Source organism: Maylandia zebra, linkage group LG13 (assembly GCF_041146795.1).
Source record: "Maylandia zebra isolate NMK-2024a linkage group LG13, Mzebra_GT3a, whole genome shotgun sequence".
NCBI lineage: Eukaryota > Metazoa > Chordata > Actinopteri > Cichliformes > Cichlidae > Maylandia > Maylandia zebra.
In genome coordinates, this window is record NC_135179.1 from 17,647,628 (window position 1) to 17,675,032 (window position 27,405).

The window sequence follows — 27,405 nt, forward strand, 5'->3', positions numbered from 1 at the left end:
AAGTGGAGGTGTTTGATGGGATAGTGAAGAAGTATAACAGCAGTATAACCGGTGATAAAAAGCCAAAGATATCTCTTGATTCAACGTAAATAAAAAAATAAGTAAGCGTTGCGGGAGGGCGTGCCACCTGTGACGGCAGCTGAGTGGACGAGCTGCGAGTCTGCGCCTCTGTCAGTGCTGCGTGTCTTTCAGCGGGTGTTTGCGAGAGTGCACAGGCAGGAGTGTAAAGTCCACTTGGATTATCTGAAGCTCGAAGAAACATACATATCTTTTTCTGCGCACGAATACAGGTAAGACAGCCGACACACTACCCGATCTCTGCAGGGATACGAGATACCTACCAAATATATGATTTAGGCTCCCGTGATAATACCTTTATATCTCTTTAGTGTCAACGGCGGTGCTATAGTAAGAATGTCTACAGCGTGATTCTCTTTAAACAAATTACTCCTTTCAGTTATTGTTATACAGATTTCCTACATTATATTTCCTGCATGTTTAAGAATACTTACCTGTCTATTTTTCTTCTTTCTTTTTCTCATTTACATTAAAAATAAATCATTTCGGTTCATTTCTGTGTTAAAATTGAGCCTTAATTGAGAGCATACTGTGTTATAACTTAAGGAGCTGGAAGAGGTTGATTGATCTGATAAAGGTGGCCATCTCCTGTCCAGCCATGGTGATCTAATCATCATTAGGCCTGCATTTAAATCTGTGTGGATCCGGTGGACCCGCTTATCTACCTGTCTATTTAAATAAAAAAAAAAAAAGAAAAAAAAATCATGACTTGAGAGGTAAGAGGAAGAAAACTGTTGGAAGACCTGTGCAAAGAAAGGTGTTGTTAGGTATTGTTATGCAGATAGTGTCCTCGATGGTCATTTCTTGTTTAACTCAAAGGATTGGTTAGCCGTTTTTTGTTTGTTTGTTTGTTTGTTCCTGCATTATTAAAATGTTGATTTTTAGTAATTTCTTACCATGTTTTCTGTAATGCCTTCAGAAGCGGCCTAACTCAATATTTTGCTGTTATTGAGGTTTAGCTCAGTCCAAAGGGACAAACTTGATAAAGCTGTGTGAAAACAGGAAGCCCAGAATGAAGTCACCACCCTTTATTAATGAAAATTAACAGATTAGCCTCCTGGTTCTTTCTGCATCAAGGATTTTGCGTGTTTTGTACAGAATTATGGTGTTTTTAAGTCTTGTTTTGCCTTTTTACTTGCATGCCTATATGCATCCTATTTTTTTAGGGTGTCTCCTCATCAAATTTAAGTGCTCAGCGATAGAAAAGGTTGCTGGCAGAAAGATTGTTGAAGCTTTCTGATGCAAATCTGGATATTTCCCCCCCTAAATACTAGATTAAAATTAATTGCAAGGCTGCTGCTGAGTTGAAAGATTCTGACAAATAGCACAAACAAGCTGCAGGATTATCAATGATGGCAAACAAAATCTTAATAATACAAAGCATTGCTTCTGTCAGAATGACTCCAGTGTGTTAAAGGTGGGTTTAAAGGGCTCATTGTACCCCGATTGTACAAAGTGTAAATACTACAGTCCTCTGAACAAATGGAGTTCAGTTCAGCTGGCGTCCTTTTGTCACTCTGTGAAACAAGACTGTTTTAAAGCAGTCTGACTGCCAGTTGAAGCAGAGCTCAGTGGCTTTGACTATAATCTTTTCACCACTCGCACACACATCCAACTCAACAACAGAGAGTTTGGAGTCCTTTGGGACCAGTGTTGTCTGTTGATGGAGCTGTCGCCACAGAGCTCCACTATTTTCTTTTCAAGCAGGTTTATGGACGCCTCAGTTGGCTGATAAAATCCATTTCCGTGAATGGATGTCATGGGACAGAAAGCCGGCAGCGAGATCAGGAGGAAGGCAGATTAGGAAGGTCGTGAGCGGTAGAGCCTCTGTGATTTCCCCTGGATTCGGCTCATTTCGTTTTCAGCATTTCATTCTCATTTCATTCTTTCAGCGTTTCCTCAAAGTTTTGATGGTGTGCTCTGTGGCCAATTAACAGCTGAAAGCTCCTGCATTCATGGGGTCTGAGGTACTCGGAGGAAATCAGGAATAATTGATTTTAGATGACAGAGAATTGGGAATGTGACAATTATGGGATTTTTCTCTGCACTGCTGAACTTTCTGACAGTATTTTACCTCCTTCCTGACTGCTTCCTCTCCTCTCTTTCATATTTTCTTTATCTTACTGTCACCTTACGGTTTCATTTCTGCATGAACAAACCCCTGCTCCTCTGAAGATTATTAGACCACATCAGGACCGCTGTGGCTGACTGATTGAAAGGATTTGCACCATGACAGCCCATTTGAGGGATTTTGTGTGCATGAGTCAGATGAATGACTTATTACGATCCCCTCGGCGCACCTCCTTCACCACCTTTTAGAAGGAGCTCAGACAAAAGTGGAAGCCAAGTTGACGCACCTTCAGTGTTTGACAGTTCCCACGAGGGCTAGCACATGCTCAGAGGGGACGCAACAGAAATAATCAGCTCTTGCCAAAGTAAAATTGGCATTAAGGGAGCAAGATAGAGCTGTGAAACCCTATAAGAACTTTAAGGTTGGTGGAAGTGTCGTATATCTCAAATGGATTAACTCCAGGAAATAATAAAACATGGTTTATATTATTTATATAGATTTTCCCATTTATAGTTCTTTTCCACTGGCCATTCACTCAAGTTCAGCAGAAATACTTTGAAATCTGTTGCTTTTGAAGATTTAATCGATTTTTTTTTGTCAAAAGAATGAAGCATAAAGGACTTTGTTTCTTCTTTTCTATCACGTTGAGGGAGTTTAGGAGTTTTCACATTTAGGAATCGAATCTTTTTTTAATGCAGCCAACTTAAAAAAAAAAAGCAGTTTTCATCAATCAAATATAATCTAGCAATATTTGTAACAGTTTGTTTTATGTTTGAATGTTATGCACCATTGAATGCTCGTCATTATGAGTTTTAGTTGTGTAAGTCACATGGTTTTTAGTCATGAGTCTTGAGTTCATCATTGTGCAAGTCTGAGAGGCACTAAAACATCTTGGTTAGGTTAGGGAAAAATATGTTTGGTTTACTATATACTACATGCGCCTACGTGCACTTTTTCATATGATTGCCAGAAATCTCCTATAGCAACAGGGTTCCTTTATATTTATCACCAATTACAGTGAATGATAACACATCTGCTGGACTATCATAGAGCTTCCAGAAGGGCTCCCACTGGATGTTCATATCTCTGGAAGTGATTACAGTGCCATTCAATGGAATGACAACAAAGTACTGCATTTAGAATGATTAAAGAAACAAGCGTGAGCAATATATCCCCCACATATGAGAACATATTCCAGAACATTTTTCATGTTTATTTATTGCTGCACCTTCTACATGCTGGTCAAACTTGTGGCTACAAAACCTTTTGGCAGCTTTCCCAACACAGATTGTGTTTCAGAAACAATCCTGACTCAGAAGTGCATTAAACAAGTGCCGAGTTGTGTATTATCTGTTTCCCCATTATTTAAAGTGTCTGTGCTTTTGTTAACTTTCTACTGTGTTATTATAGACAATTACTTTTCTTTATTTGTATGTGTGTTATATGACTGTAATGTATGGTGTGTATATATAAGTTCACTCAGGCCCTATTTAGTAAAAAAAAAAAAAAGAGAGAGTATTTTCAGTTATACTCATTTATTTTTGGTGGTATTGCTTTTTTCTGGGAATGCCTTGGCAAGATTATTCTATAGAATCACAGGACTCTGTGCAGGACAAGTTCAATTCTGACACTGACCAAAGGCTGCAAAACAAGCCCAAATCATCATCACACCACCACCGTGCTTGACAGCTGAGGTGTTTATGCTGCTATGCCATGTTTGGACATTGTTCCAGACGTCTTGTGGTTTGCTCAGATGCAACTTTGCAAACCTAAGTCATGCTGCTATGTTCATTTTAGAAAGAAGAGGCCTTCTTCTGGTAGCCCTTCCCAACAAGTCATACTTGTTCAGTCTGTTTATAATTGGACTGTCTTAACCTTAAAATGCTAAATGAGGCGGGCAGAGTCTCACACGTTGCTCTTGGGGTTTAGGTTTTTTCCCCTGAGTTCTGATCTAGGGGGGAATTTGCTGAGAAGTCTGCATCCACCTGAATGCTTTAGACCAGCAAACTGCCAAAATTTCTGTTTTTGTGATCACACTTGCTAATGTTAAAAAGGTCAAGTGCATTTGATTTGCAGCACCTGGCTGCTACTTGCCCCCTTAATAACTATGAAAGCAGTCATTTTTCACAGGATGGCATAAGGACCTGTGCAAACTTTGTTTTTCACATGACTACATGAAAATGGGGGAGCTGGGGTGGAGGTGGGTTGCAAAGCAGCTTGTAGAGACAGAGTTTAAGCCTAATTACACAAAGTCTAATTACCTGTCTGTGTGCGTGTAGGTGTACCTACTGTTAGCCTTGCATTTCGTGTAGTTTCTCTTTTGTCCGCACCTGCATGCTGCTGTGTTCATCTCTAATGTTATGCAACACCGAAGCCAGCTGTTGTCATGGTGTCAGCCTTGAGGGACTGCTGGTACTTTCTGTGAGAGCACACACACGGTTTCTCGTGCTAATGGCTTCACCTTTCTGCCCGTTTCTTGCCGCAGCCTTGTATGTGTGTGTAAATAGATTTGTGTTGTGCATGCCTATGCTCATAATGTAAGGAACAAGCAGGCTCCCTGGAGAGTCACCTGTTTGCAGCACTGGAGGCAGGTTTTGATTGTTTACATTTGGAATCAGGAAAGCAGTTCAAAAGGTTTTATTCGTGTGATTCTTTTTTAATGAGAAGCGGAGAAAGGGTATAAGTGAAAGAATGGCATTACCATGAAATTGGATAATGCTAGTAATGAGTGTCTGTCAGTGTTTTCTCAGTGCCTGTGTGTGCACTGGCGCTTGGTATAGACACACACATATACACCACCTCCTTCTCCTCTGCTCACCGTCACTCCTTTCCCCCTCTGTAAGAGGGTCTGGCGGAACAACATTGGCATTCATATCACAACACACACATACATATCTTTGAAATGATCATATTTCACAATCTTTCCACTCATGCATTTGACTCCTGTCAGGTATGTCTGCTGTTTTGAACTGGCTTCACATCTCATCGATCTGGATTGCTTCACGTCGCAAGTGTTTGCTCGTTATATCGGCACGTAGCTCTTGTTTGACAGTCGTTGTTTGGTTAATGATATTTTCAGCCCTATGTTTGTATCCAACAGCTGCTGCTCTCACACATCGCACTCTTTGCAACATGTAAAGCCAGACCGGTCTCGCAGGGCAGCATTGATCTGCGAAAGCCTCCAATATTTTACTGAGCAAATCCACTTTGTATCTCTTTCATATCTCTGTCGTCATCCTTGTGAAATCCTTCCACATCAGCTCATCTAATGTGTTTGAACTCTGCTGTTTAACTTTACCGGCTTTTCTTCTTTCTCAACTTCTCTGACTTTTTAAAGGTGTCACATTTTTAATCACAGACCACTGACGCTGTTCGTTTTGTGTGTTTCCTTTCTTTCTCTTTTTTTTCAGGTTCCTTCAGCGTGGCGAACAAGAGGCTGCCTGTTTTCGTCCGAGTGCGTCGGTGTGCTGTTTTGTGCGTGTGTATTTGTGTGCAGGGGTGTATGTGAGTCACAGGGTGAATATGCCAGTGTGAATGCCTGTATATACATATACATCCTGAACGGAGAGTGTTTGTCCCGTGAGGTGCTCGGTGGAGATGCAGCGAGGTGTGTCCTCTGTGGTGCAGCTGCTGCTGTTGCTGGGCTGCTTGTGTGCCGTGGCAACCGGCTACCTGTTCAGGACACCCCTGGACCTGGATGTGACTCCACGTGTCACTGTGCTAAACAGCGGTAAGGACAGACACGAACACGTGTTGCACCTTGCTTTAAAATCATCAGTACCGAAGTTTATTCCAACATTCATTAGTGAACTGTTAGAAGCTGTTTTTTTTAACAAATTCAATAATCATGCAGAGTACAGGTTGGAAAATTGAACTTTTGAACTTTGTAACGTGTGGCGCCTGTTTCAACCAGCTGCTGAGACTTGGACAGCCTTCAGGAGAATTCTGGGATGTCGTAATTGACCAGCCCTGTTCAGGTCTAAATGGGGTTGAGGGCAGGGCTCTGACTTTGCCATTATAACACATGACTTTTCTGTGTTTTAAAGCATTCTGTTGTTGTTGTACTTACAGATTTTGGGTCATCTCCTTGTAGCATCACCTCAGGCCTAAGAAATCGCTTGATTTAGTTTTGAATTCGTTGTCCCATAAATTATAGCAAAGCGTCCAGCTTCTGAAATGGCAAGGGAACCCCAAACTGTGACATAGTGATGAGGTATTGGTTCTGGTGTGCAGTGCATTTCTTTTTTCCTGGTTTATGTGCAACTTTTTTTTTTCTCATCATTATCTCAGAAATATTGCGAAGCAACATTTATCCCGGTTGTCTTTTGAAATCTTTAAGCGTTTTTTTTTTTTTTTTTTTTTAAGCGTTCCTGCACAGCGTTATTGACACATAAACAAAGAAAGTAGCAAGTAAAGATTTCTGCCCTTTTTTTTTGTTTTGTTTTTACCTCTTTCAGAAATGTACATTGTGTTCTTGGTGTAATCTTTGCAAGACGCCCACTCCCAGGGAGTGTAGCAACACTCCTGGAGTTTCTTCATTTATAGACAGTTTGTGTTATTGTGGACCAGTTTTTAGAAATGAAGAAGTAAGCTTTTAAGAAACTGCTAATCTCTCTAATGCTCCTTTAACTGTCCTGTAAAAAATGTTGTTTAAAGCTACCAGTTTTTCTTAATAAGTGCAGATTTAGTCAGAAATCAAACTTTGTGTGCCCTTATTAATAGGAAAAGTGTTTTCAACAACCCAGCATAGGCTGGATATATAAAATATCCAGTCTTAATAGTAAAGGTGTTTAAGGGCTTTAACTATCTGGTTGAAAAAAAGTTTGATCAGAATCAAAATGCTTTATTAATCCCTAAGGAAGATGTGTTTACAGTTGCTCTAAGACAATAAGAACAGTAACAGACTGAACTAAATTAAATAATACAATCTATTACAAAGTTTAAGAAAAAGGGTGTAACTACTGCTCTGTGTATGATAGAGGAGTCATGCAGGCAGGAATGATATAATAATGGAATTATAATATAAATATATATTTTTGTCTCACTGTGAACACACGTGTTTCCATTTAAAGTAACAAGTTGCTACCATATTGTCAGATTCACCCCCAGCTTATCACTTATCTAATCTCCAAAAATGGCTCGAATGCTCATCTCAAGGCTTTGACTAGGAATTCCTAAACCAATGGGTGATATTTATGGAAGCCTGTTTCCGCCACTACAAAAAAAAAAAAGGATCCATAACTCAAAATTTCAAGTTATTTTCTCGAAATTTCGAGTTACTTTCTCTAAATTTCGGCATATTAACTCGAAATTTCGATTTCTTAACTCAAAATTTTGAGAAAAGTAACTCAAAATTTCGAGTAAGCACTGCCAATCAGTAATCTACGTGAATGATGTCATTTCCTTGTTACCCGGAAGCTGAAGTCCTCAGCTACAAATGCTACAGCTAAGCTACTGGTATTACATCCAGTCGTGAATGCACAGATTGCTGAGTGTTTTCAGCGTGGCTTCACAAATGATGAAATCCCTGTGTTTTTAGCTGAATCACATGGCGTTACTATCAGCAAACGTACTCGCGAAAGCGCCAATTTGTTGGGATCCGTTTTTGAGTGCGCGTTCCTCTGCGCCAAATGCTTCCGGGTAACAAGAAAACGACTTCATTCACGTAGATTTTTGATTGGCAGAGCTAACTCGAAATTTAGAGAACATAACTCGAAATTTCGATTTATGGATACTAGGTTTTTTGTTTTTATTTAGTGGCAGAAACGAGCTTCCATAGATATTGCCTTGGCACAGGGGTTCACTTTTGTTATTCATCCTGAACTGATCACCCGTTGTAAAGATGTGAAAATGTACCACTGACTGAGATGTAAATCAGACCACATTTTAATGACTAATTGCTGCAGAAATCCTTCGATTTCCAAGCATTGCACAAACGTTTGAACTGTAGATAAATAGCTGAAGATGACTCATAACTCCGTATTTATTTCGCTCTTCACGTGCAGTCATCAGTCATCTTTTTTTATTAGAAAGCTGCTGATTGTTTTCTAAAAGTAGACTTTTACAAAAAAACTCCTCACTTGTCCCTTTTTCTTTCTCTGCCCCTTTCTCCATCTAGTTTTCTTTCTTCTCTTTCATAGCATTTTATCCCTCATTATCTCCCGAAGCAATGCTTTTCTGTTTCTCTCCACTCGCTCCTCTATACCTCAATGTGTGCACACAGAGTTTAATATACCCTCACTTTCCTCTAACACCTGCTTCTTCTGTTAACCATGAGGATTTATTTTATCCGGCTGTGATTATTATTTACTTACCTCATGAGTGATGGCATGTAGCCTGAGGTGCTGCAGAGACAGAAGCAGATGAGTGTACGGTGTACGTTGGGCTCCCTGCGGAGCATCCAGGGCGCCCGACACCGCCATAGGTAGTTGAGAAGCACCGTAACCATGACAACTGTTGTGGTATTGCACAAGTCGACGGTATAGAGCATTTTTTCCTTTAGTTCACGTATGGCAAAGCGTGCAGTGCCGTCTGATCCCGGACTTTATTTGTCGACGCACAGATGTGTGCAAGAAATTTTCTCACGTTTCCACTTTGAATGGCGCCCACATTTCCTTCTGCTAGAAATACTCATAAAGCAGTATCGCTCTTCTTCTTTTTCTAAACAGTTGTACTTCACAAAGCACGTCACCTGCTTACACTCATCCCATGCCCATCTTTTTACAATTCTTGATACGTTTATATCTCACTTTCATCATCAGTTTAATCATCGGTTTGAGCTCACTCAAGCCCACAGGTCCTCCCACACAGCTCACCCCCTCACACTTCTATCCTCTTCCCCCACCTCTCCTCATCGCTCTGCCTTTACACTTAAGCTCTTTTGCCTGATTTTTCTTCATTAGTTTGTACTTTTTCTGGTTCACTGCCCTCTTTTTCCATTTCTTTATATTGCCTCCACCTCTTTTTTTTTTTTTTTTTTTTCTTCGGCGTCCCTCCTACTGATGGGAAGCCTTCGATATGCAAACTTACCTCTAATCCTTTTAATCGCTGTGTTCCCTGGCAACCTAAAGTCAAAGCTACAGAAACCAAAAGAGGCAAGAGAAGTTACACATACATCTACAGTGACTCCCAGTCTCTCATGCTTGGGCTTAAACGTTCCCTTTTTTCTCTTAAGCAAGGTTAAATCATTCAGGTGTGTTTAAAGATAATTAATTTGATGTCTTTCGGCACTCAGACAGTTTGGAGCAGCTGAAAGATTAAAAGCTGGCACCACAGTGAAGGGCCATGGTGCAGAAAACACTAATAAATTGGCAGTACATGTAAATGCACTTTTATTACACCCACTGAGTTAACCTGTTGGGTATTTCGGGAATTTGCCTCCTCTTAGACGCTCGTATTTAGGAATGTTGCACACATTTTATTTGCCTTCTCTCAGCCATAAACACGCCTGAGACTCGGTGTAAGTTTGTATGCAATTCCGTTGCCACGTCACAGTCCAGCGCCTTGATGTTCATAGAGTATGCTGGCGTCCCTGAACACAACGTGCTGTACAATCAGCTGAGATCCCTCCAAGTGTTTGCTGAGTGAATAACAGTATCTGAGTTCGCACCTTTTCTTTCCCTGTAGACTAACTCAAATGTGCCTGTTCTCACCCGATCTTGTAAGCCGAGGCTAACCTGTGACTCGGGATGTTATTTCATTGTAATAAATCCCAGATAAACCCTCCCTCTGCTGCTCTGTTTCCAGTTACCTGGCACGCCTGTCGCACAAGCTTACACACACAGTTCATTGTGTGCCCTAATGCCTGGATTACACGCTTGAAACGTAGGCACTGTCTCTGCAATAACTCATTGTATTTAGTCACAATGAGGTACTAGTATCACATAGGAAAGGTTGTTACTCTGAAAAGACCGTACGGATGATAACCTTTCTCCTCCTGCTGAGAATAGGAGAGAAAAGCAGGCGCCTGATCACCAGCTTGGGATGGCATCTGACTTTTGCTGCTGCTGAAGTGAGCAGAGTGGATTGTGTTTCGCAGCAGCTGATAGGAATCTTAATGACGGCTTACTTTGAGCTAACCATGCAATCTTCAGGGGAAAGTGAATTGGCTGAGGATCCAGGAAGTCTGGCAATTTAAAATTTGTCTCTCGTAGTCAATAGCAGTCATAAAAAGCGGCTCACTTCTACATTTATATGGCTTAATTATTGTGCTGATTGTAAAACCTGCACAGGCACGTCAGATATCTTAATTAGATGTTAAATAAAAAAGGTGCATCACAATGGTAGTCATGTACTTGGGCTCTTTGTTTCCAAGAAGTGTAGGCATGTGCAAGGGTACTCACAGTGGTGTTAGACTACTGATCAACTGCACCATGCAGCAGCGTGAGCAAAACGTCTCCTCGTCAAGATCTAACTAACTGGTGAACTGTTCCTTTAAATACTTCAGAAAGTGAGGTCCCATTTATAAACAAACAAACAAATAAATTAAAAGAATACCTCAAGTATTTCATGAACAAGTCTGTGTGGTAGTTTATGAAAACTGTGACCATGTGTAATCATAATTTGTCTAACATTCATGCTTTAAAATTGATCAGAAAACATCAACGACTGAAAAACAGACAAGAAAAATCTGTTTTGCTTTAGGAAAGACTAATTTTCAACTTCATGCTAATTTTCAACCCCCGTGGCTCAGGGGGTTGGGAAGCGTATCTGTAACCGGAAGGTCGCCGGTTCGATCCCCGGGCTCTCTGTCCTGGTCGTTGTGTCCTTGGGCAAGACACTTTACCCTACCGCCTACTGGTGTTGGCCAGAGGGGCCGATGGCGCGATATGGCAGCCTCGCTTCTGTCAGTCTGCCCCAGGGCAGCTGTGGCTACAACCGTAGCTTGCCTCCACCAGTGAGTGAATGAATAGTGGCATTGTAAAGCGCTTTGGGTGCCTTGAAAAGTGCTATATAAATCCAATCCATTATTAATATGTAGGCATACATACACGGTTATGGTTGATATCACCCAGAAAAAAAGGTGGTTAAACCTACCAGTCCTCCAATGGATGGCAAATCCATTCCAAATCCATATTCTTTGTGCCAAACTGCTGTTCATATAATAAAGAGTATGTTTGACCAATTAATGTCTCTAAAGAGTTTTTAAGGTTTTTAAGGCCGTTATACATTTAGAAAAAAAAAAGTAGTGTTAAGGAGTTACAGAAGGCCACAATCATTAACGTCCTCTCTCCTCTACTCTCCTAGGTCTCCGAGGCTGCAGGCATTTCCAGTCGTCTGCAGTCAACTACAGCACCATGTTGCTGGAGGCTGACAGTGAGCGTCTGTACGTCGGGGCCCGTGGGGCCGTATTCGCTCTCAATGCCTCTGACATCTCAGCCAGCTCTGCTCTCACTGTGAGTTTGTTTGTTTGTTTTCCATCTTGCTGCATGTTGTGTGCCTCAGCTGCCACATCCTTACCTCTGCCACAGCCTCATTTGCATTCAACATCGCAGGAACCTTTTGAGGCAACAATATTTCAGTCTGAGGCAAAAACATTCCTCTGTCACTAGTTTTGGTTCTGTATGTGTGTGTCTGTGTGTGTGTGTACTTGTATTATTTTTAACACAATAACTCACAGGACTATCTTGCTGCATAAATTAATACATTAAATAGAAAACGGTGAAGAATCAGCTGCTGGATCATCTCACTTTAAATAGATCCAGAATTTATGGCGATACCACTAGTGTATGTTGACACAGAAATAGTTTCCTAATTCATGCAGTAATTAGCATAACTTATAGATCATTTCTGCGCTGCTTTTTACACTCACAGACTTTAAAACTGTTCCAAATGCAAAATTGTGAATATCAATCTCAACTCTGGGATCTTTCGTTAGACATAAATTGCTATTACAGCCCGAACAAATGGTCTTTTTTGGACAAAGAAGCAAATTCAGATGCTAATTAATATCATGGGCTAATATAACTGTAGGGTTGGTGACTGTAAGACATTTTCCTTTTATTATCAACATCAAATTTGTAATTTTCATTCTGCTAACCCCATTTTTTGCACCATTAACGACTGAAGTTAATTCATCTGTGAAAAAATATATCTACAGCTTTGTTAAATGGCTATTCAGAATTTTACATGCTCAGCTATGGAGCACCCCGTTGCTTTGCTGCTTTCACAAAATAATGCAATTTTGTTCATATGTTAAGCAGTCTTGAAATATTTAAAAGCAGTAGGAAGCACATACGCTTTCACACAGGTACGGCGGCTGTTGTTCATAAAGAAGGCATCAAATTTTCATCATAGTCTGTTTTGTATTTCTGACAGGGAAGCTGCAGCGAGCGTATCTCCTGCCCTCTGTGAAATTTCGAACATAACTCCGAGACCTGTATTCAATCAAATATTCTTAGCATTACCCCACCAGGACCACTAGAGTTAAAATCAGCACTCTTAAATATTGCCTTCAGTTTGTGTCGACTTTCAGCACTGTGTGCTCTAGAATAAGGTAATTAGTGTTGACTGTCTTCAGTAAGAACTGAAAACCCTGCTCCATATGTCTTTTGCGCATCTAAAAAGGAGTTTACTGTTAATCATTTCATTAAATGTAAAACCTCATTCATCACTGTTGGACATTTGCAGGGTTGGTTAGCGGAGCACGAATATGCGAATATGCACAGGCAGTAATTGCCCGTGGCTAGACACTACTTGGACTTCCTTCATAGGAACTCATCTACATTACAACTTTGGAATTGCTCTTTCCACACAAAGAGGTGACTGACTGGTACGCTATGGAAAAAAATTGAAAAAAGTCAAAATATCAAGGCAACATGATTTAATAGATTTTTCTGCACTGGTGTTGACTTTACTTTGAAAGTGTTCAGGAAACTTGACTCGTCCTCTTCAGCTACTTGTTACTAATACTCCTGTGAGGTCAACAGTAAAATTCAAGCTTCAGCGCCGTGTGTTATACCTTCACAAAACACATAAATTCTTGTTGAGTAAACAGACTCAACATGAAACCTTTTCCGTGTAATTTTCGACTCCTATTTGGACCATATTTATCTAGCAGGGGTTGTGACACCCTGCATAAACCTGTCTTTATGTTTAGTCCCAGTTGTGAAAGGTGGGAATTTTGCTTCTGAGGCGAATTTGGGAAGTTTTATGCCAACCTCTACACCAGTGCAAAACATAATGTTTCAGCTGACTTTCAGCAGTGTCCTCTTCAGTTTATTTATTCATTTCTTACATATTTATAGAAAATTATAGCAACATAAATGTCTTTGGAAGGTTCATTTATTTTGACAGTGTAAGAGTTAGCATGCTTGTTAACATGTGAAAGGTTCCCTCTTTGCAGCTAAGAAGAAACACAAACTAAGCCTTGTGTGTGGGAGTCATAAAATAGTGTGCTCTCACTGCAGGTATCAAACCTGGATAAATGGGAAGGTTGCGTTGGGAAGGGTGTCTGCTGTAAAAAATGAGCCAATCCCTAAAATTTATTGTTAACTTCAGAGCTATAGTGTAATTAGCTGAACAAGAAAATCCATATTTTACAGTGTACAGGGTACTAAATACCCTGGCTTAAATGACTCACCTTTACTGCTGTTTTATAAACCTTGTTTGAGGTGTTATATTGTCTGTGATCTATGCTATTGTGTGTTGTTTTTGATGTATAAAATTGATGAATGTTGTGGCCTTTACGCGGCCCTGGTGGAATATTCCACTATCACCTCAGATGGAATTTTGCCATTGGTGTGAAACCACAAGTGGAAAGTTCCTACTGGTGGAACACCAGTGAAAAAGACTCCTCGATGAGGGCTTGTATGTTGTTTCAAAAGTTTTTTTTCTTCAAGTTAAACACAACCATGTTATGAGAAAAAAGGCACTTGAAATTTCATTCAAGCAAAAGTGTGCTTTGGAGTTCTTTGATGTTTTAGCTGCCATGCTACTTTGTTTTCTAGCTTGTGACAACCTGGCATTAAACTGGTTTGCTAATTATCCTAATACAGCAAAAGTTTGTGCTGTAAGGAGTGGCTGCAGTCATGTGCGTGCCACTCCTCTGTCTTGCTGTAAGAATTTACTTTCATTGTTAAAAAACAAACAAACTCGCAGCTGTCTAAGTACACAACAAATTCAGATGATGATGATAACATTCTTAACGCATGCACTGACGAAGCAAAAGTAACGTTATCAGAGTTTATCTGCTGTCATGTCTGTGGCACAGTCCAAAGGGGTTTATGTAGGTTTGTGATATAAAGCCATCCGTTTTTGGGGATCTCTGTCTTACTGTATGTTATCTGGTGTGTTATAGATTGACTGGGAGGCCTCCCCGGAGCAAAAACATCAGTGCCGGCTCAAGGGAAAAGACAATAAGGTAGGCATTTACAGCACTCGTTCTTCCACCCTCAGCCCTTTATTGTTTTGTTTTTTTTTGGATATGGGTCTATTTTATGTGTTGATATTAGCTCGCTCTTTGCAATATGTTTTTTTCCATCTTCTTCTTTCAGACCGAGTGTTTTAATCACATCCGCCTTCTCCAGAGGTTCAACTCAACTCATCTCTACACGTGTGGTACTAATGCCTACAGACCCCTCTGTGCATACATAGTATGTACATATATGCATTTTTTTTTACAGCAGTGAAAATACAGCATATTTAGAAATTGCATTTTTTGCTTTATAGCCGTGACCTTTACTAAAAAAGAAAGCGTGTGCTTTCTGTTATTTTCCAGTGTTTTGTTTGTAAGTTTTCTGTGATTAAAAGATACCTTTGTGCATGGAGTTTCCATATTCAAATCTTTGTTCCTATACAGGACGTGGAGAGATTTGTGATTTCGTCTCAGCCTGAAGAAGGCAGAGACAAATGCCCCTATGGCCCCACAACAGGTTACACTGCCCTCATTATAGGTAAGGCAGTTAAAATAAACCAGTCTCTTCTTGAGTTCCAATAAACAGCTGTATAAGCTGGTAAACTGTTTTTTTTTCTTCCAGACCAGCAGATATACACAGCTTCCCAGTATGAGTTTAGGAGCTTTCCAGATATCCGCCGAAACTCTCCGTCTCCCACGCTGAAGACAGAAGATGCTCCCACACGCTGGCTGAATGGTGAGTTCATTGCAGGATAAAAGCTCCTTTAGTGCGTTTGGGTGGCAGGATGGTGCAAGTGGACAGGGGTCTGAGCAAACAGCCAGCTAACGTCATGTTAAACCTCCACGTGACCTTCTCTGCTGGAATATCCTTGGTGACTCACATACTCCTTCGGCTTCAGTGGATTGGTTATGTAATGGTTAACGTTACGACTGCTACTGATTGAGGTTTGTAGTCCAAGTTTGTAAATCGAACACTTTGGTTCGGGCTCAAATATCTCAGCAATCATCATGAAGTTAGCCTTCATGTCCCTGTCAGGATTAATCATTATGATAATTTATTAAAATTCTTATTAAAATACTTTGTGACAGATGCTCAACATTGCAGTGGTCTTGGACAAGATACCGTACTCCAGTTTATCCCTGATTTGTCTATCAGATTATGCATGTATGATAGTTAAAGTAGAAAAGCACTATATAAGTACTAGTTGGCATTGTGTGCCTGTTAGCATTTAACTTGACACTACATTAGCCGCACAGAGTAATTAGCAAGACTTTAAGGTTTTAAGCTGATCTCACACATGCACTGCAGCCCGGAACTTTTCTAGATATTTCCTTGCACAGAGCTGCCTGCTTCAATACAAATGCCACACTCAGGTATGTTGTGTGGGTGTTGTTGGTCCCGGCCCCTGCATGCCCTACCTAACTAGTTTTCAGTAGTGATAGCAGAGTTCATACAGTCTCCTTGTTGTGTGCTGCATATCTATGAGAACAATGTTGGTTCAATATCCTGACTTGATTATTCTGACATTGTTTGGAGTTCATAGGTGAAAACTGCCAGGACCAAGATAATCCCAGATGCAGGTCAGAGACCAGGACAGGATTACAGCTGTTACATAGTGTCTTATCGATCAGGGCAGATGTAAGGCAGTGTCTTATGGTGCTTATTCCTTTCAATAATCAATGGGAATCAATGGGTAGTTATAACCTGGTTGGACACACAGGGGAAGTGGGGAGCCGAAGCCAAGGGATCCATAGCAACAGGTTGTTTAGGGTGGCCTCCAGAAGAAGTAATCACCAAGAGACTAGAGTAGCAGAGCCTACAACATGGCGTCGTGGTGATATTGAGAACAGAGTTGTGTTCAGTGTTGTGTAATGTTCAAAAGACTTTTGTCACATTTACAATAAGTGCATCTCCTTTTTCCCCCATTGCAGAGGCAGACTTTGTGGGTTCGGTTCTCGTGAGGGAGAGTGTGGGCAGCAGTATTGGCGATGACGACAAGATCTATTTCTTCTTCACTGAAATAAGCCAGCAACAGACACCAACCTACAGCCACAGCCGGGTGGCACGAGTTGCTCGGGTTTGTAAGGTGAGTGCAGATTGAAAGAGATGCGTGAGATATTTTTCATGTGGGAGTGAAAGATTGCGTCAGGCCAACTTGAGTGAAGGTTTAGCTTATGATAGAAGAGAGGGCTGTAATAGATGAGGGGCTGGATAAAGAATACATTTGGAACAAGGCCTCAGTGTAATTAGAAGAGCAGACTGTGTAGCTGATGAATTGGTTAGAGAGGCAGTGTAAGTCATAGTGAGACGGGTGGATGGCTACAGGTAAGACTATTTAGCATCGTCTGCTGCCTGTATCGATAAAGTTTTAGATTTCCTGCTGCCTGGTAAAGTATCAAGAATGACATGAGCCAGCTGTACTGTTCTAACCTTGTTTTCTCCTTTGGCGCCTTAAAATTGAGTCAGCTCGCAAATTCTCTCCTTGAAAGCAGGGCAAAGTATTCATCCTAATAGCAGTGCCTTGTGGCTACATGTGTGACGCTAGCAATTTGCCCCAGGCTGAATACATTTTAAGGTTAAAATCAAAAAGCCAAATGGTGCCATTTTTTGGATTTTCCAAAAGACCCGCAGCCTCGAGTGAAGCTTTTTATATAATGAATGGGTGTTGAGATGTCTCTGTGTACGCGTGGCTGTCACATCCAATGTGAGTGCTTTCAACCTGCTGAGGATAAACACACACGCATACACACAAATCTGTAAATTAGTCTTACCTATGGGAAGCTACAACCTTATTGAATATATCGTTATTGCTTTCCCTTACCATCTGTTGTGCTCATCAGGAGCTTCATATCCTTTCGTGTGCCACCTTGAGTGGTGTTCAGTCTATTTTTCTTTTATCTCACATCAACCCCCCCCCCCCCCCCCTCCCCCGTTCTCCCTCCTCCACCCTCTTGTTTTTCTCCTTCCTCCTCACCTGTCATCCTACAGGAAGACCGCGGAGGCCATTTAACTCTCCAGAAACGGTGGACGTCCTTCCTCAAGACTCGGTTGACTTGTTCTCTTCCCGAGTATGATTTCCACTTCAACATGCTGCGCAGCGTGTTCGCTCTGCCTGGCCAAACGCCGCAGGACATGCTTTTCTACGGCATCTTTGGCCCTGAGTGGTGAGTGCGAATTTGTATGTTGCCAAGATGGCTGATCGACAGGGTCTTTGAGGATGCAAGTGCAAATGAGTGAGATGGAGATGAAAGGCAGCAATCGATGCGCTGAGACAATCAAAGACGACGTGAAGGGACAGGATGAAAGACAGAAGGAATTTCTTTATCCAGGCGGTGTGAAAAGAAGCTGATTGCAGAAGTTTAACAGCAGTTTAAGGGAAGAGTTGTACTCAAGATTTAACAAGTGACACTAAATCTATTTGTAATACTGCACATGGTTGGGATACTGCTCCTCACCGGCTCTCCTTTCTCTTACCTCAGGTCCGACTACACTTCTCTAAAACCACTTACTTCTCTCCTCCTTCTCTTTTATTCGTCCCAGACAGATATAACTTTTAATCAGCTTCATACCATCTCTTTCAGCGTTCGTCTCCCCCTCCCTCCCTGCCCCACGCTTTCATCCCATTTATCTTTTTCTATCATTTCATCGAGGTGACTCACTGATCTACTGTACTTCTACTGCTGTCACTATGGAAACCCTGGGTTTACTGCTGTTATTGTTCGCGGCTCGCGCTCTGGTCTTTCTCATTGTGTGAGTTGATGTCTTTAGGAAAAACGTGAAGGCGTCTGCAGTGTGTCGGTTCACTCTGTCTGAAGTCCAAGAAGCCTTTCAAGGACCTTACATGGAGAACCAGGACTCTGGTTCTAAGTGGAAGGAATACACTGGAAAGATCCCTGACCCGCGACCTGGAACGGTAAATGCACACACTGGCCAATGAATCCCTTAAACATACTATGCAGCACACAAATAACGTCTCCCTAAGAGAGAGCAGATGAAACCGATGCAAAGCGAAGATTCATAAAGAGAGGACAGGAATAGATGAAGGGAAAATAATTGAGAAAATGAGTGGCGGCCTCAAGGATGAAGCTCAAAACACAACCAGCTTATGTCACTGAAAACCATTTCCATGGCGATTAACTGAAGCTCGCAGCTTGGGTGACAATGGCTTAGTGCAGCAGCCAGGGCCGTGTCATCGTTAACAGGAGCAGACATCATCCACTGCAGTGTCACTTCAACACTTTGTGGGACTTAATTTTAACTTTGCTATTAAATGGAAAGGAGAAACGGTCAAGCGTTTTAACTTGGGAGCGTGAAAGCCTCTTAGAAGAGTTGGCTGAAATGATTTGAAAGGAACAAAGAGAGGAGGAAAGTCGTTCCCTTAGTCAGGTACAGAGGAAGCTGATTCACCCGCATGTCAGCACAAGCCAGCTGCTGAACCCATGCAGGCTCATTGTAGTCAAAGTAAAAAAGTCAAATTTTCCCCAGACACAGTGTTTCACATTCTCACATTTTCGTCTTGATCCCGATTTTCCCACTAAACCATCGCTAAGCTCTCTGACACCCTCTCTGCCTTCCAGTGTTGGCCTCTATTACAAATAAGTCAAAAATACCGCTGTTCCCTACAGCCCACATCATGCCTTCCTACTTGCTCATCATCTCTTCTCTTGTTGTGCTCTTTGTCTGTCTCTTATTTTCCTGCAGTGTATAACTGATGCTCTGAGGGCCAGGAACATGAACTTCTCCACTTCCCTGCCTGATGATGTTCTGAATTTTGTCAGGAGGCATCCTCTGATGTCCAAGCAGGTCGAGCCTAAGGACCGACGCCCCCTTTTGTTTAGGAGGACCACAGACTACACACACATGGGTGTGCACACGGCCCAGGGATTAGATGGAAAAACTTACCATGTATTGTACATGGGCACAGGTGTGTATAAATTCAGATCAGGTATTAACTTTGCAGCCAGTTAATAATTGTTTTTTCTGAATTGTTGTTGTTTCTAAATGTGTGATAACTTAAGCTTAGCTTGGTGTAAAAACTGAAAACACAAAGCTTGCCTTGTTCCAGAGGTGATGAGGTCCTTGTGGCTTACAGGGAGGTTCAAGACCCTTGCTGTCACTGGAACCAGTCCACCTACATATAATTTTAGACTTCCTGTAGTTCTTGTTCAACCAGCTTTTCATTTGTTTCACAAGAAACAAGCAAAAATAACAAGTCATCCTGTCAGTGGCTTTTCAAGCACTGAGCAAGCAGCTCATATGGGAAATATAAGCAACATTTGAGTGGAAGGAAAAAAAAAGCACTTAGATCTGTACTCAGCGGCTTTAAGGTTGAGCAGTGATTCTTGAACACAGTCTTGTGTCATCCTGGTCCACTGCCAACTTGATGTTGCAATTCTACTTGCATGTAACTACATTGTTTCAGTTTGCGAAACATTCTGACGTGGTCAAAAGTCCTTCTCCTGCCTCTCCCTAGCACAATGCTAGCACACTACAGCAAATTAATTTTATCTGTTCATTTTTATTTTTTTTTAGCCTTTTAGACATTAAAAACCGTATTACAGCACATAATTTTTATGCTGATGTTAATGCCAGAAGATGTTTTGAATGCTGATGCTCTTGATTCAGCAGAGCACTGACAACTGTCACCAGCTGTGCATGGCCACACTGAGCGAACCAGCTCTGTAGCTTTACATGGTCTTCCATTTCTTCGCTGAGTTGCTTTGGTTTCTAAATTACTCCACTTTGTAATAACTACTTATAGCTGATCATGGAATATCTAGGGGTAAATACATTTCACACACTGATTGTAAAGACAGACTGCATGGCTAGCTGCTTAATTTTTAATACCTGCAGCAATGGGACTCAAAACACTTGAATTCAAAGATTAAGAGCCTGTGTGACCAAATATTTTTGTCCAAAATGATTTTATTTACCTGTATTCTAGCACTTATTAATGTATGTAAAAGGAAAGAACAATCTTCAGTGTTTGCAATACCAAATGGTGAAATACATATTAATCAATGGATAAATAATAATTCAACCTATAACCCAGTGTCTGATAGGCATGCACGTTTCATTCAGCTTGTATTACAGTGTGTTTTGTGTTATGTATAGTGCTTTATTTCTAATGATTCCCCTTTGTGTCACCCAGATGAAGGCTGGTTACACAAAGCTGTAGACATCAAAGGTCAGCTGCACATTATTGAGGAGCTTCAGCTGTTTGAAGAGCCACAGCCTGTTAACAATCTACTGATATCTGACAAACAGGTAGTGACCGATGCACAGACAGCCACATTTATTAGATCCAATTTCTGCTTTAAACAAAGTCATCTGTGTCCTATGTGTCCTATACAATATATGACTCTTGTTTCTCCCTCAGTGGAGTGTGTACGTGGGCTCTCCATCAGGCGTGGTTCAGCTGCCACTCTCTAGCTGTGGTAGATACACTTCCTGCTATGATTGCATCTTTGCCAGGGACCCGCACTGTGCCTGGAACGGAGCAGAGTGTGTGGACGTCATGATGCAAGCAGACAGGTCAGTTTGAAAGGTTGTGTGTGTGGTTAGATCAGGTGATTAAAGTGCCCTTTTGTACGTTTGATTTGAGTAAAGTTAAAGTATCAGCGTGCCCTGTCACACTGTCACGCTGTTGTGTAATTCAGTGCTGGCAGACAGCAGATGGTTGTGATTGTAAACATAGCATAGCCTGTGTACTTTAGGTGTCCTGATTATTCAGGAAAGATACGCTTCCTCTCTAGAAAGCAGATATCGAAGCAATAAATAGCTGACATTCTTATGTTAAGGTGCCTGTTTATTCCTTGTACTGATGTACCTATTGTTATGATTTATCTCTCTTCACAGATCCACATTAATCCAGGATATCCAGCATGGCACCAAGGGATGTGAGAACACGCAAGGCGGTACGCAGAAATCTCATCTGCTCCTCAGTGCTGCTGTTCCAAAAAAAAAAGAAAAAGAAAAACGTAACGCTTAAAAGGGAGATTAAAAATAGAGAACGCATGGAAGGACTCGAAAGATGCATAGTTGTCATCAGATGGCATGAAGGCCTCTTTGAAAGTTGATTATGCGCACTGTGTTGGCAAAATCCTCTCCTCCCTTCTTTAATCACATTTTTGCCATCTCTGGAGAGAAATCTGTTTGATATTCAAGGCAGGCGAAGTCCTTCTCTCACTCCTCAATTTCAATCTGATAAAGTGTAGCTTCTTCTACCCCCCTCACTCCCTCGCTCTGTGCAAGGTAATGTGAGGGCAGGAATTAAAAGATTTGTAATTGGAGTTCATGCCTCAATAACTTTGGATGGCCTTTGATAAATGCAGTAGATGTAAAACAATGAACATATATATAAAACGTGTCTGTGGCTGATTTGTGGGTTTTCTTATGAAATCTGTGTTTCAGCACATGTGGGCTTGCTTGTGTTTTTCAGATGTTGTTCACCGGAACCGCTCTGTGCGGGTCGGTGATGACGTGCTGCTGCAGTGCGAGCTCAGCTCCAATCTGGCGACGCCCCTCTGGATGCTGGACGGCAGACAGGTGCAGGGGTACGACCTCAACTCTGGTTTTAGAACCGGCACAGATGGCCTGCTGATCATCAATGCCCGGCAGGACCAAAGTGGCTTGTACACCTGCTACGGCGTTGAAAACAGTGTAAAGGTTGCAATAGTTACCTACAATGTCACCATCCAGTTGGACCTGCACCCTCTACCGCCTGTTGATCCAACTCATAGCTCTACCACCGTCAGAGGCCCCAGTGAGCATCCCCAGACAGAGAGGGGCAAGCCACCACTGCTGAGCCCTCTTCTCCCACACTCAGATCTGCTTTCCCCCAGGAACATGAAGGCCATCTACCTCTCCCTCATCACTATCCTCGGAGGCCTGTGCGTGGTTCTCACAGTGGTTCTTATCTATGTGGGCTTCTGTTTGCGAGTAGGCCAAAGAGGAAAGTACTCAATACGGGCTGCGGCTGCGGCCCACCAGAGTGGTAAGAAGCACCACAGGAACAGGAAACAGCACAGAAACTCCACCACCATGGAGCTGAAGACCATCTCGAGTCACTGTAATGGCAACGGCATTTGTAACGGAGGTTCAAATATGCATAACGGCAACATCCAGGACGGAGGCTTACTACAGATTGTCCCTGGCGAGGGTCACACTTCACCCAGTAATGAACCTCCTCCCCCAGCACCGCCTCTCCCCCCCACACCTCAACTTACCTCGCCGGGGTGTGACTTTTCCAACGGGCTGTCGGCAACACTGCCTAGTGTCCTGAGGAGGATACATGGGAACAGCTATGTGCTCCTGAGACAGAGCGACTCTGAAAATATGTCACCACCTGGTTATTCCTTTGCTGAGGAGCTCAACAAGATCTTAGAGAAGAGGAAACACACTCAGCTGCTGCCCAGGCCGGATGAGAGCTCTGTGTAGACAGATGTAGCTTCCCCTATAATGGGCGTACTGCTAAGTGTTCTTAGCTGGTGCCTGTCACGTGACTCATTATTGTTGTGGTCTAAAGCAGTGAAAGGGTCAGAAATGAGACATTCCTATTTTTGAACTGCTTGTCAAACTGAATTCCCCAATTTCCCAATGCGCGACAAATGAGAAGATAAATTCCAGTGAAGGGGCCGAGCATGAAACAACAAAAAAGAGCAATCTACCTCACCTCAAAACTGCCCATAAGAACAAGTGCAGTCAGTCCCCAGTCTGATCTGAGTGTCATGTCTGAGCCCTCTGATCCACAGAGCACAAAGCGGGATGCACAGGCTCCACCAACAAGTCAAATTGAGCCACACTGGAATATGAATACATGTGAAGAGTCGATTCAGACCGGAGGGCAGCTAGCCAGAGTTCGTTTGAGCACAGATGGCCTATGCATTTTTAAAAACATGAAGGGAGAGAGGGGAGGGAACGTGGTGCGCAATGTTTTTGCTTTTAACTAATTGCAATAACCAACACAATATTTTACAGTAATATAGGACTGGATGGCACATAACATTTACACCAGCCATCAATTGGTGAACTAATCATTATTTAATATTAACCCTGCTTAACTAAGTATTTCTTTATTTACTGATTTATATAATTACTAAACACGTAATGCACCACTTTTAGTAGATAATTATCATATTAATCATTTATATGTATTGTTTAAATTGCAGAAAAATTTATTTGTGTTAATTTGTTGATAATCCAGGTGATGCTGTTAATGCATCATAAATGGTTAAAACATGAAGCAGTGTGTTAGCCTTTAATACTCCAGTTTAATTAATATCTACTAATTCCTTCAAGTAGCCATTAGAGTCCACATTACATGCAAAATTCATGAGGGATTAAACTTATTAAACCCTTAGATGAAAATGTATTAAATAGTGATTATTTCACCAAGTACTGATGGACATCCCAAGATAATATGTGACAGTATTATAATTATTTTAGTGCACTTTAAATGCTAGTAATTTTAAAGTCATTGTTATTAACTCTGCAACCAGCCAGCCAGAGGAAGTTTTTTTTTCTTTCCCCCCCTTGTCAGTGTGATGAGTTGCAACTGTGCAGACCTCAGCTGTGTCTGCTGGACCTTCTCTGACACAGTGGGTCAGGAGAAAAACACTGACTGAGCCTGAATCCACCGCTGAGTGACACCCTGCATGAGACCGTCACACAGAATGACAGACTGCGGGAAACAGAGTTCGCCAAGAGCGTTCCAAGGTTAATCGTCTTTATATTGCACTGATACATCTTCTACACAGGCTGTTAGCCAAACAGGTACTTAAGGCTATGGACCAGAGAGATAAACACCCCTCATTCTTTATATTTTGTTTTCAAGGAGCCAGACTTTGTTGTAATTGTTTATAAGTGGTTTTTGAGGAATAGTTATGAAGGTCTTCAAAGTTTTTCTTTGGGCATTGGCTGCTTTTTTTCACTCTTTCAGTCCAGTCCTTATACATTTTCAAAGGAATGCTTTTATGTTTGGTTCGTCCCTTGAATTTGGTGTCTCTTTATCATTTATAGGTCACTGTTGTCTACACATAACAGATAACTTAGTAAAAACACATTTGTCTCCATTTCTTTACTTGAATCTATGAAAAATGCCAAAACACACAGCTGACAGGTGTAAATAGTAATTTTACACCAGCAAGGTAATTCCCAAAGAGCTATTAGCCAAAAGCTTGGTGTGCAATGTGTGCCAGGAAGGGGCACAGTGAGGCTGAGGTATACCAAAGTACGCAAGATCTGGACTGGAAATCAGTACCAACAGATTTAAAATCTTTGGTTCAGATCATTGTCAATATGTATAGAGGAGGTCAGAACAGAGGCAGTGTCTACAGCCATCTGTAAAACACCGTGGAGTGGAGGCTATGTCATGGCTTGGGGTTGCATTTCAACCCTGGTGTTGGCAAGTTATGAAGGCAGAAAAGTGCCATCAGATTTTGACCCAAAATCCAACAAAAAGGTTTGAATTTTTTTCCAAAGACCTGGAAAACTATTCTTGAAGACAACTTAAGAAAATTACAGGAAAGTTTGGCTAAGATAGTTCAGGCTTGTCTGAGAATCATGGTGGTAACACCAAATATTGACCTTCAAGCTCACTCATTGTGCAAACTCTGTTTTTGCCCTATATACTTCATTTTCATGGATTTTTGAATGTTTCAATAAACCGCTGCACCCATTTCCCTAGCAAAGTTTAAAGAAATGAGGTCTGGCTCAGGACTTTTGCACAGTAGTGGACACACAGTTTCTACCCACCTGTATGCTCTAACAGCGTATCAATTAGATCAGCTTGGTTATTAATAATTTGTGCAGGAATGTAAACTCACAGATTTCCGATTGAAAACATATGCTGTAAACTCATTCACAGCTGCATTGTCTTATCTCGAACAAATTACACTCTGACAGAATAATTCATTTATGGGAATAACCCAGCCATGCAGGAAATTAAAACAAATTTCTCTTGCATCAATGATTAATGTTTAGGCTGATTTGGCCATTATGTTGCTCAGTCTCACTCTTAGTCCTTTTTATTTTCCTAATCCATCTTCTTTTGCTGCATCTTCAGCTCCCATGCCTGAGCGCAGTATTAATTAAACAGTCTACTTATGACGAGGATGGAGAAACTGAGTGAGAAGTCTCCCTGGACATTTACATTATGTAACACTCTCAGGTTTCTAATTATTTTTCTCATACCCGCGGGCATGGGGTGTGGTTTTCCATTTAATTGCTGTACGTCAAGAGTAGAAAAGCAAAAATAACTCGAGTGTAAACAACATCATGATAAACACGAGTGACGAACATGTAAAGTCGTACGTGGGATTGAACCTAACACGGCTGTGATGTCAGGACGCCAGCGTAGCTGTGGCTTGAGCTCGGCTTTCCAGTCAGCTTAGCTTGAACACTTCACACATTAAAAGCCTTCATTAAAACCATTTGACCTCGATTCAAAGCACAACACCAGGTGAACACAACTACAGGGGTTTGATGTGATTTGCAGTTTTATTCGCTGCAGTGGAAACGCTGAATGTTTTTTGCCTTCTCTCTCGTTTGTAGGTGTGATGAGCGCAGGTCAGTTTGAAGCCCACTTAATTTCATTCCCGAGGATACCATCTCTCAACCAGTGTCAGATGGCAAAACTGGCTGCAAAGATATTCTTTAATGAGCACTGAAATCAAATTTTCTGTCGTTAGTGGACAGTGGCGCCTGAAGCGAGGCTGGATAAGGGCTACAGCATAAGAGTCTCTGCCCCAGCAGCAACAACTGGAAAGGAAATTGTTGGCTCCCGTGTCTTACCGAGCAGCATTTCTTCTTCAGAAAGCAGCTGCGTGTGTGTTTATGTGTGCGCAGAGTGCCCTTCCCTCCGTTTCATGTAATAACCTTTTTTCCCCTCACTTGCTGCATGAATTGTTTCAACACTGTTTCTCTTTAAGTAAAGGACAAAGAAAACTCATTTTACTATTAATCGAAAGTGCCAAGTTTGTTGTTTTGTGCGCCTATTTTATCCCTCAAAGAAGCTGCATATTTATTTTGTAATTTTGTACATTGTATGTTTTGGAATTTACTGTCGATGTTTTGTGTCAAAGTGCCACTTGTTAAACAAAAGCCTAACAAAAAGGAGGATCACACTTTGCCTGTGTTGCACAAAATGTAATAAATAGAAGCACGGTAGACAAACAAAAAGCATGCAGAAGCCGTACCAGCACCACAGAAGTGAGTATTTATAACCTACTAAGGGAAATGAAAATACACCAAATTATATATAAACCTCACAATATTCCTAATGTCTTAATGAGGGATCGTTAAGCTTTTTTTGTCACTGTAATTGTTTTGTTCTCTGTTTGCATGCTTGTGCACACAGCAAATCCAATTCTTTTATTAAGCTAACACAAAGAATTAAAAGGGAAGTGGGTTCCTTCACATTTCAGTCATGATGAATTTGAATAAAACTTTCTACTTCAAAGACTTCTTCATTTTTGATTTTGCAGATACAAAGGTAGATGAAAGAAATCCTATCCTTGTCAAAGCTTTTTTTTATATGTAAGAGGAGAGAGAGAGCGAACTATGTAAGCCTGCAAATATTGCCAGTGAAGCATCTGCTTTGTAACTGGAAGCAGGCCTGAGTTCCTGCAGCAAGCGCAGACTGGTACGGAAAATTTTGCTGTGAGGTTGATGCCCGAGGACTGGTTCGGAGCCAGCAGGAGAGTGCCGTTGATCAAAACCAACTGCATAATGTCCGTCCTGTGTCCTGCAAAGGCATTAAAAGACAACGTCCAATGTTGGAGCTTGTATTGACGAGCTGCAGGCCTTACATTCATGATGCACCTTTTGAATTTACTCAATCGGAAATGCCACAGTGCAGAACTACCCTCCTCCCCTCCCAAACAGATTTCTCCATCATCC

General features: G+C 41.5%; 1 protein-coding gene across 4 annotated transcripts; it reads left to right on the plus strand.

Moving 5' to 3' along the window:
• LOC101475744 (semaphorin-4G) lies at positions 1–26,489 on the plus strand. Of its 4 annotated transcripts, XR_002721288.2 has the most exons (17): positions 1–290; positions 5,560–5,879; positions 11,396–11,544; positions 14,448–14,510; positions 14,644–14,742; positions 14,949–15,042; positions 15,127–15,240; positions 16,437–16,591; positions 17,494–17,669; positions 18,274–18,418; positions 19,207–19,429; positions 20,657–20,772; positions 20,885–21,039; positions 21,364–21,422; positions 21,947–24,222; positions 26,059–26,073; positions 26,196–26,489. XR_002721288.2 is itself a non-coding variant. In XM_023153442.2 (15 exons), exons 2-15 carry the CDS (start codon positions 5,747–5,749, stop codon positions 22,942–22,944), a joined length of 2,679 nt encoding a protein of 892 aa, XP_023009210.2. In that variant the 5' UTR covers positions 1–290; positions 5,560–5,746; the 3' UTR covers positions 22,945–25,470. The 4 variants fall into 4 exon arrangements, 1 of the variants encoding a protein (XP_023009210.2); XR_002721287.2 differs by having other exon boundaries at positions 21,947–24,279; positions 26,059–26,489; XR_002721286.2 differs by having other exon boundaries at positions 26,059–26,489.
• The last annotated feature ends 916 nt before the right edge of the window (positions 26,490–27,405 follow it).

Excerpts from the sequence above, each read along its gene's own strand:
- LOC101475744 (XM_023153442.2), top strand. The coding sequence starts at position 5,747 with ATGCAGCGAGGTGTGTCCTCTGTGGTGCAGCTGCTGCTGTTGCTGGGC. Across the intron at positions 14,511-14,643 it reads TCAAGGGAAAAGACAATAAG|ACCGAGTGTTTTAATCACAT; the intron begins GTAGGCATTTAC and ends TTCTTCTTTCAG. Across the intron at positions 21,040-21,363 it reads GTCATGATGCAAGCAGACAG|ATCCACATTAATCCAGGATA; the intron begins GTCAGTTTGAAA and ends CTCTCTTCACAG.